Below are 13,959 nucleotides of genomic sequence, written 5' to 3'. Positions count from 1 at the left end.
CAGATTACGTTTTAATCAATATGAAAAACCTTGACATAGGAAATAAGGAGTAATCAAATGTAGGAGGTACTCAGATGGCAAAATCCACAGCAGCCATTGAGGACTCAATGAATTTGGCACAAAATATGGCTGCCACAAGAGGAAAGCCCAAATAATCAGGAAAGTATTAGGTAAAAGATGTTTCTACAATGCACCTGTCAGAGAAAACTCTTCTTTACTCTTTCTAGTCTTAGAAGAAAAACAGTTTTAGACAGAATTAAAACTGGTGGGCCTTAAATTACCACAGCATTAAGATACAAAGACCTGATTTAATCGATTATGGAAAACTATGATTCCATTTTGATGTAATACATATAACATATACATACATGTAATTTAATTTTTCTGTCAAACAAATCACAAGACTTTACATACATGTATTTCTCAAAACCTACATTTCCTTTGAATTAAAAAGGCAAGGTAAAATGTGCTTCCCTAAGAGTAGCTCTCAAAAATCATTCAATCTCAGCTGGGTGCAAGGGCTCACTCCTGTAATGCCAGCACTTTGGGAGGCGGAGGTGAGCAGATGACGTGAGGTAAGGATTCGAGACCGGCCTGGCCAACATGGTGAAACCTCACCACTACTAAAAATACAAAAAATTAGCCAGGGGTGGTGGCGCGTGCCTGTAGTCCCAGAAACTGAGGAGGCTGAGGCGGGAGAATCATTTGAACCCAGGAGGCGGAGGCTGCAGTGAGCCGAGGTCGCACCATCACAATCCAGCCTGGGTGACAGAGTGAGACTCCATCTCAAAAAAAAAGAAAAAAAAATCATTCGATCTTCAAATTCCAAAACACAGATGATTGTTAACATTCTCCTCCACAGAATCATGGATGGCTAAACAGTCAAATCTCTACATGGAGCTATCAATCTCAAATACTACATGAAACTGTAAGAGGCTAAACACATTTTCTGAGCTTAAAAGTGAAATATTGGCTGGACACAGTGGCTCACGCCTATAATCCCAGCACTTTGGGAGGCAGAGGTGGGCAGATCACGAGGTCAGGAGATCGAGACCATCCTGGCTAACACGGTGAAACCCTGTCTCTACCAAAAATAAAAAAAATTAGCCGGGCATGGTGGCTGGCACCTATAGTCCCAGCTACTTGGGAGGCTGAGGCAGGAGAATGGCGTGAACCTGGGAGGCGGAGCTTGCAGTGAGCCAAGATTGCGCCACTGCACTCCAGCCTGTGTGAGACTCGGTCTCAAAAAAAGAAAAAAGAAAAAAAAAGTGAAATATTAAAGATGCATCAAAGTAATAAATTAACAAAATGGTGTTTACTATTTAAATGCAAACGTAAGGCTGTTTTACTTTGCAAGACAGTAAATTTATCTCAAATATTAAAATCCAAAAGTAAAAAAAGAAGAAAAAAATCTTCAAAGACAAGACAAGATCGTACTTAACCAGATAATGACCTGCAATCGGCACCGGCAGCAACTGTACAATCCACAGGTTCAACCAGATCTGTACGACGACAATGGCCCAAACCAGAGACACGAAGTAGATGTCACTAGTTTTCTTCTTTCTAAGAAATGTTCCTATTTCAGGCCTTCGTCTGCCCAGAGTGGGTGAAGGGGAAGTAGGTGAAGGGGAGGAGGGTGAAGGGGAGGTGGACAACGTTGGAGGGGATTCTCCCCTGTCCAATGCTTCTGAAAAGGGAAAGAAAAACACCACACACCGTATTAGTCCGCATGAGGAAATGGGAATACAGAGCCACTCGTTAGGCTAGCCTGTTTCAGGCCTTCAAAATGTGCTGATATGGTATGATTACTTTGGGTTAAAAAAGACAAAAATATCTGGACCCATGTTTGCATATGCACTGAAAAACGTGGAGAATCACAATGCCAACAGAGCTTGAATCTAGGAAGAGTAAGTTAGTTGGTGATAGAATTGGGAGTCATTAAAACAAAATACATGACAAAGTAGCTGAGAATTATAATTATCCCATAAAACTTATTCAAACTAAAGAAACAAATGCTAACATATACTATAATTTCTATATTTAAAAATCCCTCTTCTTTTAATGGAACTTTAGATTAGATGTATTTATATCCATTTCTGACACAAGAAGACTTTTCGGTGTTATTTCACCTAAAATGGAACCAACTGATCTTACAAGAACCCAGGGCTTTCAAACAGATAGAAGATACAAAATATGAGTGAGATACAAAAACAACGACAGATTTCTCAGGTGAGGATTTTCAAATAAAGGAAACCATACTGGATTATTTCACATAAGACATCATTTCCTAACAATGCAACCACCATGTTACGTTTTACTATAGGGTGTTATTATTTCTATTTCCTAGTTTTAATAAGATATACCACATACATCAGAAATTACATAACTCCTAAAGCAGTATTACTCTATATATACTATAATAATGAAAATTATTAAGATCCTAAAACTTGCATTTTGCCTTCCATTAGAAAAAAATGTTAATTACAAAAGTATGTCATGTTGAACATGTGGATTGTTAATTACAAAAGTATCCTATGTCAGAAAGTCTAGAAAAAAGAGAAAATAAGAACTCCCATAATCCCAACCTCATATTTTCCCCCAGTCTTTTACTTAGTCGTAGCATGTTCTACTTATCCTTTCTCATTCTTTCTCTTCAGTTGAACATCACCTCCACCAGAGCTAAGACCTTGTCTATTTTGTTCTCCCTCCGCTGAATTCCTGGCACATACAATAGTATCTCCTATACAGGAGGTGCTCACTAAATATGTGAATGAATGACTTCCCTGTTGTTTCATAATTTTCATAAGCAACCACCCACACAGTAGCCCACTAAGTGCTGTATCATAATTTCCTTAATGTTTTTCAGGTTAAATGTTCAGTTATGAATAAATTTTTACTACTGAGACCACTTGCACCCTGGTAAGTCAGCTCACCTCACCAGGACCAATATTCTACCCTTACAAGTTCAGGGCTAAAGCCCAAGCTAGTTAACAGATGCTTTCGTTTGACTCTGCTCTAAGTAGCTTTCTAATTTGGAAACTTCATGTTGGTGGGTGTGACAGGTATTTGGAAGAAAGAGTCCAAAACCAAAACATCATTTCCTCTCCACTTTGGAAACATAATTCCATGTGCAAGAAAAATAAGTGTTCCTACTACACCAAATTCCTTTCTCTTAGCTGACATTTCGAAAGTCAGTTCTTCAACGAGAATTCACTCTAAATATTCCCTAACTCCAAATACCTCTGGCACTAATGGACCTCTCAGCACAGACTAAGGTGGCCTTTTACATTCCGGAACTCTCCAAGAGTACAGCATGACTCTATAGCTGGTATATCTACCAGGTGGATCCCTCAGGAGCCTGCAATTCCCAAAGCCAGGCCACACAGGACAATGAGTCCGAAACAACCAGAGAGGTCTGTTTTATGGGTCAACATATTAACACAAGAAGCATGTAAACTTTCAGAGAAAGAATGACAGAGAAATGGATGACTGCAACATGGAAAATAAAAGTCCTCCCCAAAAAGAGAGCTGGGAAAAGGGAACAAAAGAAAGAAAAAACAACAGGAAGAGACAGGGCAAAATAAAATCATGGAGGAGAACTGACAGTTGTTGAAGAAAGAAATGGAAAATAAGAAATCAAGATAAGATATGCAAAAAATGGAGGGAAATGTGGGGAAGGTAAATGGAGACTGAGAAAAGGAAAATAAGAAAAAGAAAGGAATGAAGAACAGAAGAAAAATAAGAAAAGTCTTTTTTTAAAAAGGAAAGAACAAAGAACTAAGATCAGAAACTCAAGAAGGTAAATAATTAAATGTATTTAAAACGTGATATATGAGAACAAAGATGAGAGGGAAAAGGGCATAAAAAAAGGAACCAAAGAGAATAAATGAAGGATTAGCAGAAGTAGCATTTTGTGATGCTAGTGTCCTAAATTTTACATTCTATGTACATTTCATTTTCCAGAATAACCTTGAATGTCACCAGAACATCAGTCACCTGCAGGCTGAGTGGAGAGCTGGTCTTCACTGCTTGATTCATACCCTGTGATAGAGATGGCCAAGTTTGCCAGAGTAGAAGCTGCCATGGAGATAACCTGCCCTGGTAACTCTGCCCCTGTAAAAGAAGCATCCATTTTCAAAAGTCTTTAAAGTGGGAAATAATGGCTGCAAATTTAAACACAGTCCAACGTTTTCAACAACAACAAAATAAAATGGTTACTACTGACCCACTGAATAAGTGGTTCTTCACCAAGGAAGAACCATTAAGAATCGACATGAAAGTGTGCTAAAAAAGCAAATCCCTCGACTTTCTGTATACCTTTCTCCTTTGGGAACTTCATGCTGGTGGATGTGGCAGACACTACACATGTAAATTTGGAGTCCCACACTTACATTTATTAACAAGTTGATTTTAATGCATACTTCTATTGAAAAACACTACCACATCAAGTCTGTGAGCTCCCTGATCTGTCTTAGGCTATGTTGTATGACTAGGTCTCATCTTAGTACAAGATAGCCCATATTTGGTGATCATAATAAAAACATTCCACAAATAAGTATGCAAATATATGGGTATTATGCAAAACCATATAGATCTATAAATTACATAACTCAGTACAGGCAAAATCTACCACTTTAAAATCTAAAGGAACAACATGACCTTGTTTCATGTTATATATTTCCATGTTAAATTCCTAATAGGTAGTGCCAATCATTTGCACTAAATTCAAGCAAAACATTCACTGGCAAAGGAAGTCTGTCAACCTTTAACCTTCTACAGAAGACAAGGAAGAATAGCTCACTGAAGAATAGCATCAGGTTCTAGCATACTTTCTTGCACACTAGACTGGAGAGCTAAAAAATTGTATTTCTTGGATTCCCCTGTAGCTAAGGTCTCATACGTGACAGTTTCTAACAAGCAGGTACACCTGTGCAAGACTTGAGAGGCTGAAGTGGCACACTGTAATTTGGAAGCCACAGAGCTCTCGCGTCAAACACAGTCTGTCAGGAAGGCACATGGTTTTTCTGCAGCAACTTAGGAGAAGTTCTGATGTCTGATCTCTAACTTCACAGTGAGCAGCAGCAGCAGCCGTGGCCCTCTGCCCAAACAGTCCTTCAGTGTCACTGAGCATTTCTCCTGATTGCACTGCTTCTGCCTGTGACAGATTCCAAGATTAGTTGTCTGGTCTTTCCAGAAATTCCATGTGCAAAAATTGTAAGCGCTAATCAATACCTCCTACTATTTATTTAAACTCCCTGAAATAGATTCTATTGTTCACAACTAGGAACACTAGCAATTCCTAGTCACCAAATCATACACCCACACTCATACAACTGAGACATTATTTTTGGTAGGCCAAGACTCAGTATGGTAACATAGGATTCTGCCATGCCAATGAAAAGAGCATGACCCTTCAGAAAGCCAATGCATTTCAGCTCCAAATTAACTCCACACACCCAAATATCCAAGGCTGGCCCTCTCCCAGAAAGCAGCAAGCCAGAGCCTGAGGTGGGGCTCTTTGGTAGATTCAGACATCAGGATAAGAGTACTCACCTTGCTCAATCATACCCTGTCCCTCCTCTAATAAATGCCCCTGTGACCTGAAAGAGTTTATTTTTAGATATGGTATCATATCTCTCAATATTAGAGAAATTCAAACTCATTGTCTGAGAGGAAAGCATAAGTTAGATTTCTGGATTAGGATCTTACTCTCCTGGCCTGTGTACCCAAGGTCCTCCTGAAATGCCAATAAGACAGCAAGGGTTGACAGAGAAAAACAGTCTTTCATTTCTTACATGTACTGTGTGCTGGGGAGAAAGACACAGACCCTGCCCCCAGGGAGTCTAGTAAAAGACATTAATTAAAGAACCACACAAATAAACATGTGTATACAAATTATGGTTGCTATAAAAAAAAAATCCTGGGTATCTTGTGACATCCTAACAATATCCTGGGCAGAAGGAAAGCTGTGAGAAGAACCTAGCATATTAAAGACAGTGAAAGAAGGTCAGTGTGTCTGTAACACAGACAGCTAGTAAGAAACTGGTATCAAATAGACAAGGCTGGAGAGGTAAGCCAGATGATGCAGATCACAGAACACCATATGAAGGACTTTAGTCTTTATTCTAAGAGGAAGAAGAAAGCACTGAAGAGTTTCAAACAGGATAGTAATCTTTTTTTCACTGAAATTTTATTGAGATAAAAGTATACTCATATGCAGTTGCAAGAAATAATCCCAGTATACCACCATTTGTCCAGTTTCCCCTGACACAAGATACAGAACAGCATCATCACTACAAGGTCTCTCATGTTGACCTTTTATAACCACACTCAACTGCCTCTCACCCCTCTCACCACCCTGTAAATAAATAACCTGTTTGAGATATAAGACCACTCCTGCTTGTCTGGAAAAAGAGAGACTAGAGGGGACCTATAATGGGTACAGGGAGATAAGTTGTTGCAGTACTATAGGAAAGACATGATGCCAGCGTAGTCTACAGCCACAACAGGAGAGACGGGGAAAAGCGGCTGCGTTAAAGAGACAGAGAAGAGTCAAAGTGGACCACACTTGGTGAGGAAGCAATAAAGGGAATCAAAGAGATGATGGTATCCAGGTTTCCAGACTATGGTTAGAGAACATGTAGCAGAACTGGATGAAGATTCTTGGCATATTAGAGTTATTTTTAGACTTTCAGAAAGAAGTTCCACAAACAGGCTGGGTGCAGTGGCTCATGCCTGTAATCCCAGCACTTTGGGAGGCCAAGGTGGACAGATCACCTGAGGTCAGGAGTTCGAGACCAGCCTGGCCAACACGCCGAAACCCCATCTCTACTAAAAATACAAAAATTAGCTGGGCATGGTGGTGCATGCCTGTAATCCCAGTTACTCTAATCCCAGTTATTCAAGAGGCTGAGGCAGGAGAATCGCTTGAACCCGGGAGGCAGAGGTTGTAGTGAGCCGAGATCGCATCACTGAGCTGAGATCATATCATTCAGCTGAGATCACGCCAGTGAGCCAAAATCACACCACGGCACTCTGCCTGGGTGACAGAGTGAGACTCCGTCTCACAAAAAAAAAAAGAAGAAAGTTCCACAAACAAACTGACCTACACCAGAGTTGGGGCAAGACTTAGCTTTGCAGTACACCCGGTGGGATCTCTTAGGCCCCACTCAAGAGCAAAGTTTGGGAACACCTCATGGCCTGGGACAATACAGTAGAAAAAGGAAAAACAAAAAGAAAGACCTTCAGGTCAAAAATTTTAAAAATTAAGAATTCTCTCTTACATAAGATTACAGACTAGTCAAGGATCTTGAATTACTAAACTGGCCTCTTCAAAAGTAATTTAATTAAGTGGTCACTCTTGGTCACTCATCTAGAGACACTGTAAGAAAAGTAAGTCCCTGGTCGGGCGTGGTGGCTCACGCCTGTAATCTCAGCATTTTGGGAGGTCGAGGTGGGCAGATCACAAGGTCAGGAGATCAAGACCATCCTGGCTAACATGATGAAACCCTGCCCCTACTAAAAATACAAAAAATTAGCCGGGCGTGGTGGTGGGCGCCTGTAGTCCCAGCTACTCAGGAGGCTGAGGCAGGAGAATGGCACGAAACCAGGAGGCGGAGGTTACAGTAAGCCAAGATCACGCCACTGCACTCCAGCCTGGGCGACAGAGCAAGACTCCATCTCAAAAAAAAAAAAAAAAGAAAAAGAAAAAGAAAAAGAAAATTAAGTCCCTTGATGGTTTTTGCAAAATAACAAGATCATTGGATAACTCTTCAAATAATGGACTTTCAGTTCAGGTGCATTTTAACTTACATTTCTAAATGCCTACTAAGCATTCACTCACCAAATAGGCGACTAGGCTATATGCCGATATAAGAAACTAAGACCCTGGTCTCAAATTCAGTCTGATACTTAAGAGCTAATGTAAAGTAAGCGTAAACTGTTAGGGAGCAGTTTGGAAATCAAACCCACGCGGGGAGGTCTGGGAAAGGTTTCCAAAGGAGCTGTCTGACAAGAATATTGAAAGATGCCATCCTTTAAATCCATTTTAACAAAAGTGAGCTAGATAAAGACAGAACAGTTCTATCTCGGACAGGAAGCTCCTGAGAGACTGGTGTCTTAGAGGGCAGGGGTAGAAAAGTGTTTCAGGAAGACAAAAAAGCAAGTGTGAAGACACAAAGGCAAGCAAAAGCAGAGTGTCCTCTTCAAAGAACTCTAGGAAGTTCAGTAAGGCCGGAAGATAGTGTGAATGAGAACAGCAGAGTGGCATAAGAATGCAGAGGGAAGCTGGGAACAGGGCACGAAAGGTCTCATATTTACTATGAGGAAGCAGCACGATTCAGTGGCTGGAAGCACAGGTGAGGAAAGAAGACTCCCCAGGTTCAAATCCCACGTCTATTCTTACTACTTAGATGGCTATAGGCAAGTTAGTTAACATCGAGCTGTCCCAGTCTCCTCACGTGTAAAAATGAGGCTTACATAAATTCGTATCTAATGTGAGAATGAAGTGAAATACATATAAAATGCTGGCCGGGCACAGTGGCTCACACCTGTAATTCTAGCACTTTAGGAGGCTAAGGCAGGTAGATCAACCGAGGCCAAGAGTTCCAGACCTGCCTGGCCAACATGGTGAAACCCCATCTCTATTAAAAATACAAAAGAATTAGCTGGGTGTGGTGGCACGTGCCTGTAATCCCAGCTACTTGGGAGCCTGAGGCAGGAAATCACTTGAACCCGGGAGGCAGAGGCTTCAGCGAGCCAAGACGGCACGACTGCACTTCAGCCAGGGCGACAGAGCAAGACTCCATCTCGAAAAATAAATAAATAAATAAAGTTTAGAACAATGCTGGGTATGTAGGAAGTACTCAATAAATGTTAGCTATCATCATCATCAATATCAATCTATTGGCTTTGACAGTATAAACTGGAAGTAGAAGACACTAACACTTCTGTAGTATTTCTTTGTACCTCTCCTCCCCTTTCTACTTTATATTATAGCCATCTATTTTCCCTTAGTAGATATTTTTAGATCTCCCCACAGAGCTAAGCAAAGTATCTTGTATCTATAGAGTAGGCACTAAAAGATTCGAGAAAAAGCTAAAACCAATCAATTAAATCTTCAAAACTGTGGCTTAAGGTATAACTCTCCAACTTGCTAATGGCACTAAAATATGCAGTAAATATGCAATAAAGCTTAGCTGCATCAATGGAAGCTGTAATATTTTTCTAGTTAATACATAAATGACTCAGCAAATTTTTCGAGCACCTCAAACTTCAAAAAAGCATGAAAGGAGTAGCACATACAGAAAATCAACAAAGTATTTGAAAATTATGAATACAAGATTTGGCAAACTGCTTTTATCCAACAGATCTGTATTTTAATGACTTCTGTCTTAGTGATACCCTTCAGCACTTCAAAAACCTCAAGGAATTGGCCTGGAATCACAGTCCAAAAAAAAACAAAAAACAACAGTCCAGGTAGGGAGATGATAAACCGAACAGAAGAATGCCAGGACTGAGACTCTTGGCCAAGTTGTGGTATTAGAATGGTATTAGATTTAAAAGCCACAGCTAAAAATAGGCACAAAAACAAGGGAACATAATCTTGGGACTCAAGGACTGGAAAAAAAAAAAAAAAAAAAGGAAAGAGCATCCAAGGTTTCAGGTATCAATCCACCCAGAGACAGGGCCAGCATTAAGCAGAAGCCAAATAACAGGGATCTACACAAATCCAAACAAGCATGCTACCGACATTAGCAGCCTAGCACCAGGGCACAGAAACTCAAAGAGTCCGGCACACAAGAAAGAGACCTCAGGTCAGATAGTATCTGTTAATACAACAACTCAATGATGAAGAGACTAACCTTTTTAACAAGCATTGGTAAATATACTTTAAATCCAGTCTAAATAAGGAGATACTTCTTGATCCACTCCATTCTCTTTCACAGATATAGCAGCAGTTAACAGAAATACATCCAAACATGCTTATTGGAAGGAGGCACTGCATACCAAATAAAACCTCCCCAGCCTGCAAAGTTCCCTTTGAAGAAGGCTTCTGTTTCCATTACTAATGTGGAAAATACAACTCCCTCTCAATGGTTTCTAGTATTACGTCACAAGGGCCTGCAGATGAACCAGTAGACTTTTCTCTAGGCCTGTTTAACTTGCAGTATCAGAACTGGGGAGTGGGAGAGGAAAAGTAAAACATTTGGTTTGCTCCCTTTTTCCAATTTGGGCTTGACTGAACCAAACTTGTTCATATCTCATGCTATCCCAAAATGAGTAAGGCAACTATCAGGATTTGTCTCTGCAAAGACATTTCTAGTCATTTACAAACAATTACCAATGCCAGGAGGAACAGCACTCAGCAGTACTTGCTGGTACTTCTCAGGCCGGGTATCTAGGCTATTATAGATATATCTGATGCTTGTTTCACTAACTTTTGAAGACATTTTTTATACTCAGAAAAAATGGCTCTCTGAGCCTAAGTTTCTTCATTCGTAAAATAAGTATAACACCAATCTCACTAGACTGCTTAAAAAAAATTGAGCATTTTTAAAGAGTCTAACACAGCCTTGCTTATAGGAGATAACAATGCTAGTGTCCCTCTTTCCTCAGACGCCAAGGGAACATACTGAAGGTGGATTCCAGGTGCCATGGTTTGAGTTACTGTCCTCCAAAACTTGTGTTACATTTAGTTGTCATTATCACAAGTATTAAGAGGTAGGACCTTTAAGAGGTGATTGGGCCATCAGGGCTCAGTCCTCATGGGTAGGATTAATGTCATTATAAATGGGTGAGTTCAGCCCCAGTCCTCTCTTGCTCGCCCTTGTACCACATGATGACACAGCAAGAAGACCCTCACCAGATGCCAGCACCTTGACACTGGACTTCTCAGCCTCCAGAACTGTGAGCCAAGAAATTTCTGTTCATTGCAAGTTACCAAGTCTGTGTTACTCTGTCGCAGCAGCACAAAACAGACTAAGACATAAGGTTTCTACTAAGTAAGGTTTCTGGGATCTAGGAGGCAAGGAAGCTAGGTCATGTAGTTGTGTTAAGTCAACAGAACCAATATGGAAAACTGAAGGAGCTGACAACTACAACTGATGCAAGAAGGATGAGTAGTCAATACTTTTTCAGGATGACTGACACTTACTCAAAGAGCCTGGGGAGGGTAAAGAACACTGGGCTTAGGGTCAAGAACCTACGTTTATTTATTATCATTATTATTACTTTTAAGACAGGGTCTCACCTCTGTAGCCCAGGCTGGAATACAGTGGCATGATTACTACTCACTGCAGCCTTGACCTGGGCTCAAACAATCCTCCAGCTTCAGCCCTCCCAGTAGCTGGGACTATAGATGCACACTACCACACCCAGCTAATTTTTATTTTATTTATTTCTTTTCTTTTTTTTTTTTTTTTTTTTTTTGAGACGGAGTCTCGCTCTGTCGCCCGGCCTGGAGTGCAGTGGCCGGATCTCAGCTCACTGCAAGCTCCGCCTCCCGGGTTTATGACATTCTCCTGCCTCAGCCTCCCGAGTAGCTGGGACTACAGGCGCCCGCCACCTCGCCCGGCTAGCTTTTTGTATTTTGTAGTAGAGACGGGGTTTCACCGTGTTAGCCAGGATGGTCTCGAACTCCTGACCTCGTGATTCGCCCGTCTCGGCCTCCCAAAGTGCTGGGATTACAGGCTTGAGCCACCGCGCCCGGCCTATTTATTTATTTTCTGTAGAGACAGGGTCTCACTATCTTGCCAAGGCCAGGCTAGTCTTGAACTCCTGGGGTGAAGCAATCCTCCTGCCTTGGCCTCATAAAATACTGGAATTATAGCATGAGCCATTATGCCTGGCCAAGGACCTAAGTTTAAATCTTAGCTCCACTAGTCACCTGTGTGACTGCAGGCTAGTCAGTTAATCTCTAGAAGTATCTTCATCTGTAAATGAAGATACCATCTATCTTACAAAGATTTATTTGTATGGGTTCTGTTTTGTTTGCTTGTGGATTTAAAAAGATAGCACATTTAAAAGCACTTAAAAGTTCTTGGCTCATGACAGGCACTTAAATATTCTTCCCTCATTATCTTAAGCTTTTGGGAAATACTATGTTAGAACTTCTCAGGTCTAAGAGGAAACCACTGAGTAAGACCCTTGGGTTCAGAAGGAACCACTGAAACTAACTCAGCAATGATTCACAAGAAGAGTTTTCTGAGGCTGAGGTGGGAGCATTGCTTGAGCCCAGGAGTTTAAGCTGCAGTGAGCTATGATCACACCACTGCACTCTGGCCTGGGCAACAGAGCGAGTGTCAGTCTCTAAAGACAAAAATATGAATAATAAATAGAAGAGTATTCTGGGTCTAGGAACCAAACTCAGGCTTTGAATTCTGATGAAATCCAGGACTAATTCTGTGAGTCTAGTGAACCACAGATCACGAAAGTTTCTACAGCACAAAACCTTCAAAGCTCAGAAGACACACAGAAGGATACTCACACAAGTGACTGGAAAACAAGAGCAAGTGACACAACAGGACATTGGAAATGACAAGGAAAGAACAGATGCACACATTGTTGTGGCAGTATACTAAAGCATTCCCGTACCTACCTATATTACAGTGACATCTACAGCAGGAAACTGACTGTAAGTATAAGAGGAGGGCTGTCCCATTACACAGCAGATGATTTGAGTTCTGATTCTTAAAAAGAAACAATGTTCTCAGGGGCAACAAGAAAAAAATACTCAGAAATTTAGAAAAAAAAAAACATTTAAAAGATTTATTTTATGATGAGGATTATTTAGACTAGAAGTCCAGAAAGGAATTCTAGATCAGTAATCACCTATCTTGACGCAGGTTGAAATGAGAGTAAAAGAAAATAAATAAAACCAAGATTTCCAAATCTGTACTCAACATTTATTCTGTGTCTGTGATTTCCTTCCTTGTCATAGCCTGTAATACAAATAACAGCAATCTGGCTTGCATATCAGCATATCACTATTCTAAGTTTACGGCTGGTAATCATCATCGACCATGGTATCCTTTTTCCCCTTGCTCAAAAATTGGTCTTAGAAGTCTTATCCTTACAGTTTTCTAGGCTGCCGTCATCAGATGACTAGAATTTACACCGTAGAGAAAACAGAATTGCAACCTTTGGTTTAGACCTGCATTACTTATATTTTTATAATAATTACTTACTTGGCCCTGGACAAAAGTAGTCAAAAGGGGAAACCATTCTGGGGTAAGGGGTAAAGGGTAAGCAGAGCTGTCTGAGTCACTTGCTATTAGGTGAACGAAAACACAGGAGATAAAACTAACCAGAGAAACAAGTCAAAACTGCCAAGCTTTCTACAACAGTTGCCAAAACAGGAACTTACTTCCACTAGGCAGATATATAACCACAGAGTCTAACAGATTATAACCAGAAAGACAGGCTGAACACAGAAAACTTAGACACCAAAATATAAAATAAAATAAAATCCTCCCTATTTTCCACTGTGAGAGAGATAGGTAGTTAAGGTTACTTTGCTTCAGGTATTTTAAAATTCTAAATATATATTTATAAATAAAAATATGGCTTACAATTGTTAGATATTACTCATTTATCAAATAAAATAATAAAAAGCAAATTAATTTTTAAAAACTTTTACAAGGTACCTGTACAAACACACCAGAGTGCCACAAACAGCCTCATGATTAGAATAAAATGAAGACGTTAAAAATAACGCTGTATAAGTGTATTCATTGACATAGAAAGTTGATCATGACATAATTAAGTTTAAAATGTGGGTTACACAAGAAAATGTTCACTGCAATCTAGTTTTTTGTGTGTTTTTAAAAGTCTGAAGGCAAAACAACTATTAGTTAACATTTTGGTATAATCTGCAGACGGTGAGTTTTTGAGTGATTTTTAGTTTCTTCCTTTTGTTTCTCTGTATTTCCTCACTTTACTGCAACACACGTATTATCT

The 13,959-nt window shown here is 40.2% G+C and overlaps 1 protein-coding gene across 4 annotated transcripts in view; it reads right to left on the bottom strand.

Moving 5' to 3' along the window:
- The window catches only part of TMEM245 (transmembrane protein 245), a 105,028-nt gene that overhangs the window by 72,176 nt on the left and 18,893 nt on the right, over positions 1-13,959 (bottom strand). For 3 of the 4 annotated variants that reach the window (XM_033237875.1, XM_033237878.1, XM_033237876.1), the window contains exons 4-5: positions 3,997-4,113; positions 1,454-1,687 (exon numbers count right to left, since the gene is read on the bottom strand). In XM_033237875.1, coding sequence (XP_033093766.1) covers positions 1,454-1,687; positions 3,997-4,113 — 351 coding nt within the window. The remainder of the gene's footprint in view (positions 1-1,453; positions 1,688-3,996; positions 4,114-13,959) is intronic. The other variant, XM_033237877.1, reaches the window with a different exon arrangement.

Source organism: Trachypithecus francoisi, unplaced genomic scaffold (assembly GCF_009764315.1).
Source record: "Trachypithecus francoisi isolate TF-2019V2 unplaced genomic scaffold, Tfra_2.0 Lachesis_group16, whole genome shotgun sequence".
NCBI lineage: Eukaryota > Metazoa > Chordata > Mammalia > Primates > Cercopithecidae > Trachypithecus > Trachypithecus francoisi.
Note: the sequence above shows the minus strand (reverse complement) of the source record. Positions and strands in the feature narration are given on the sequence as shown.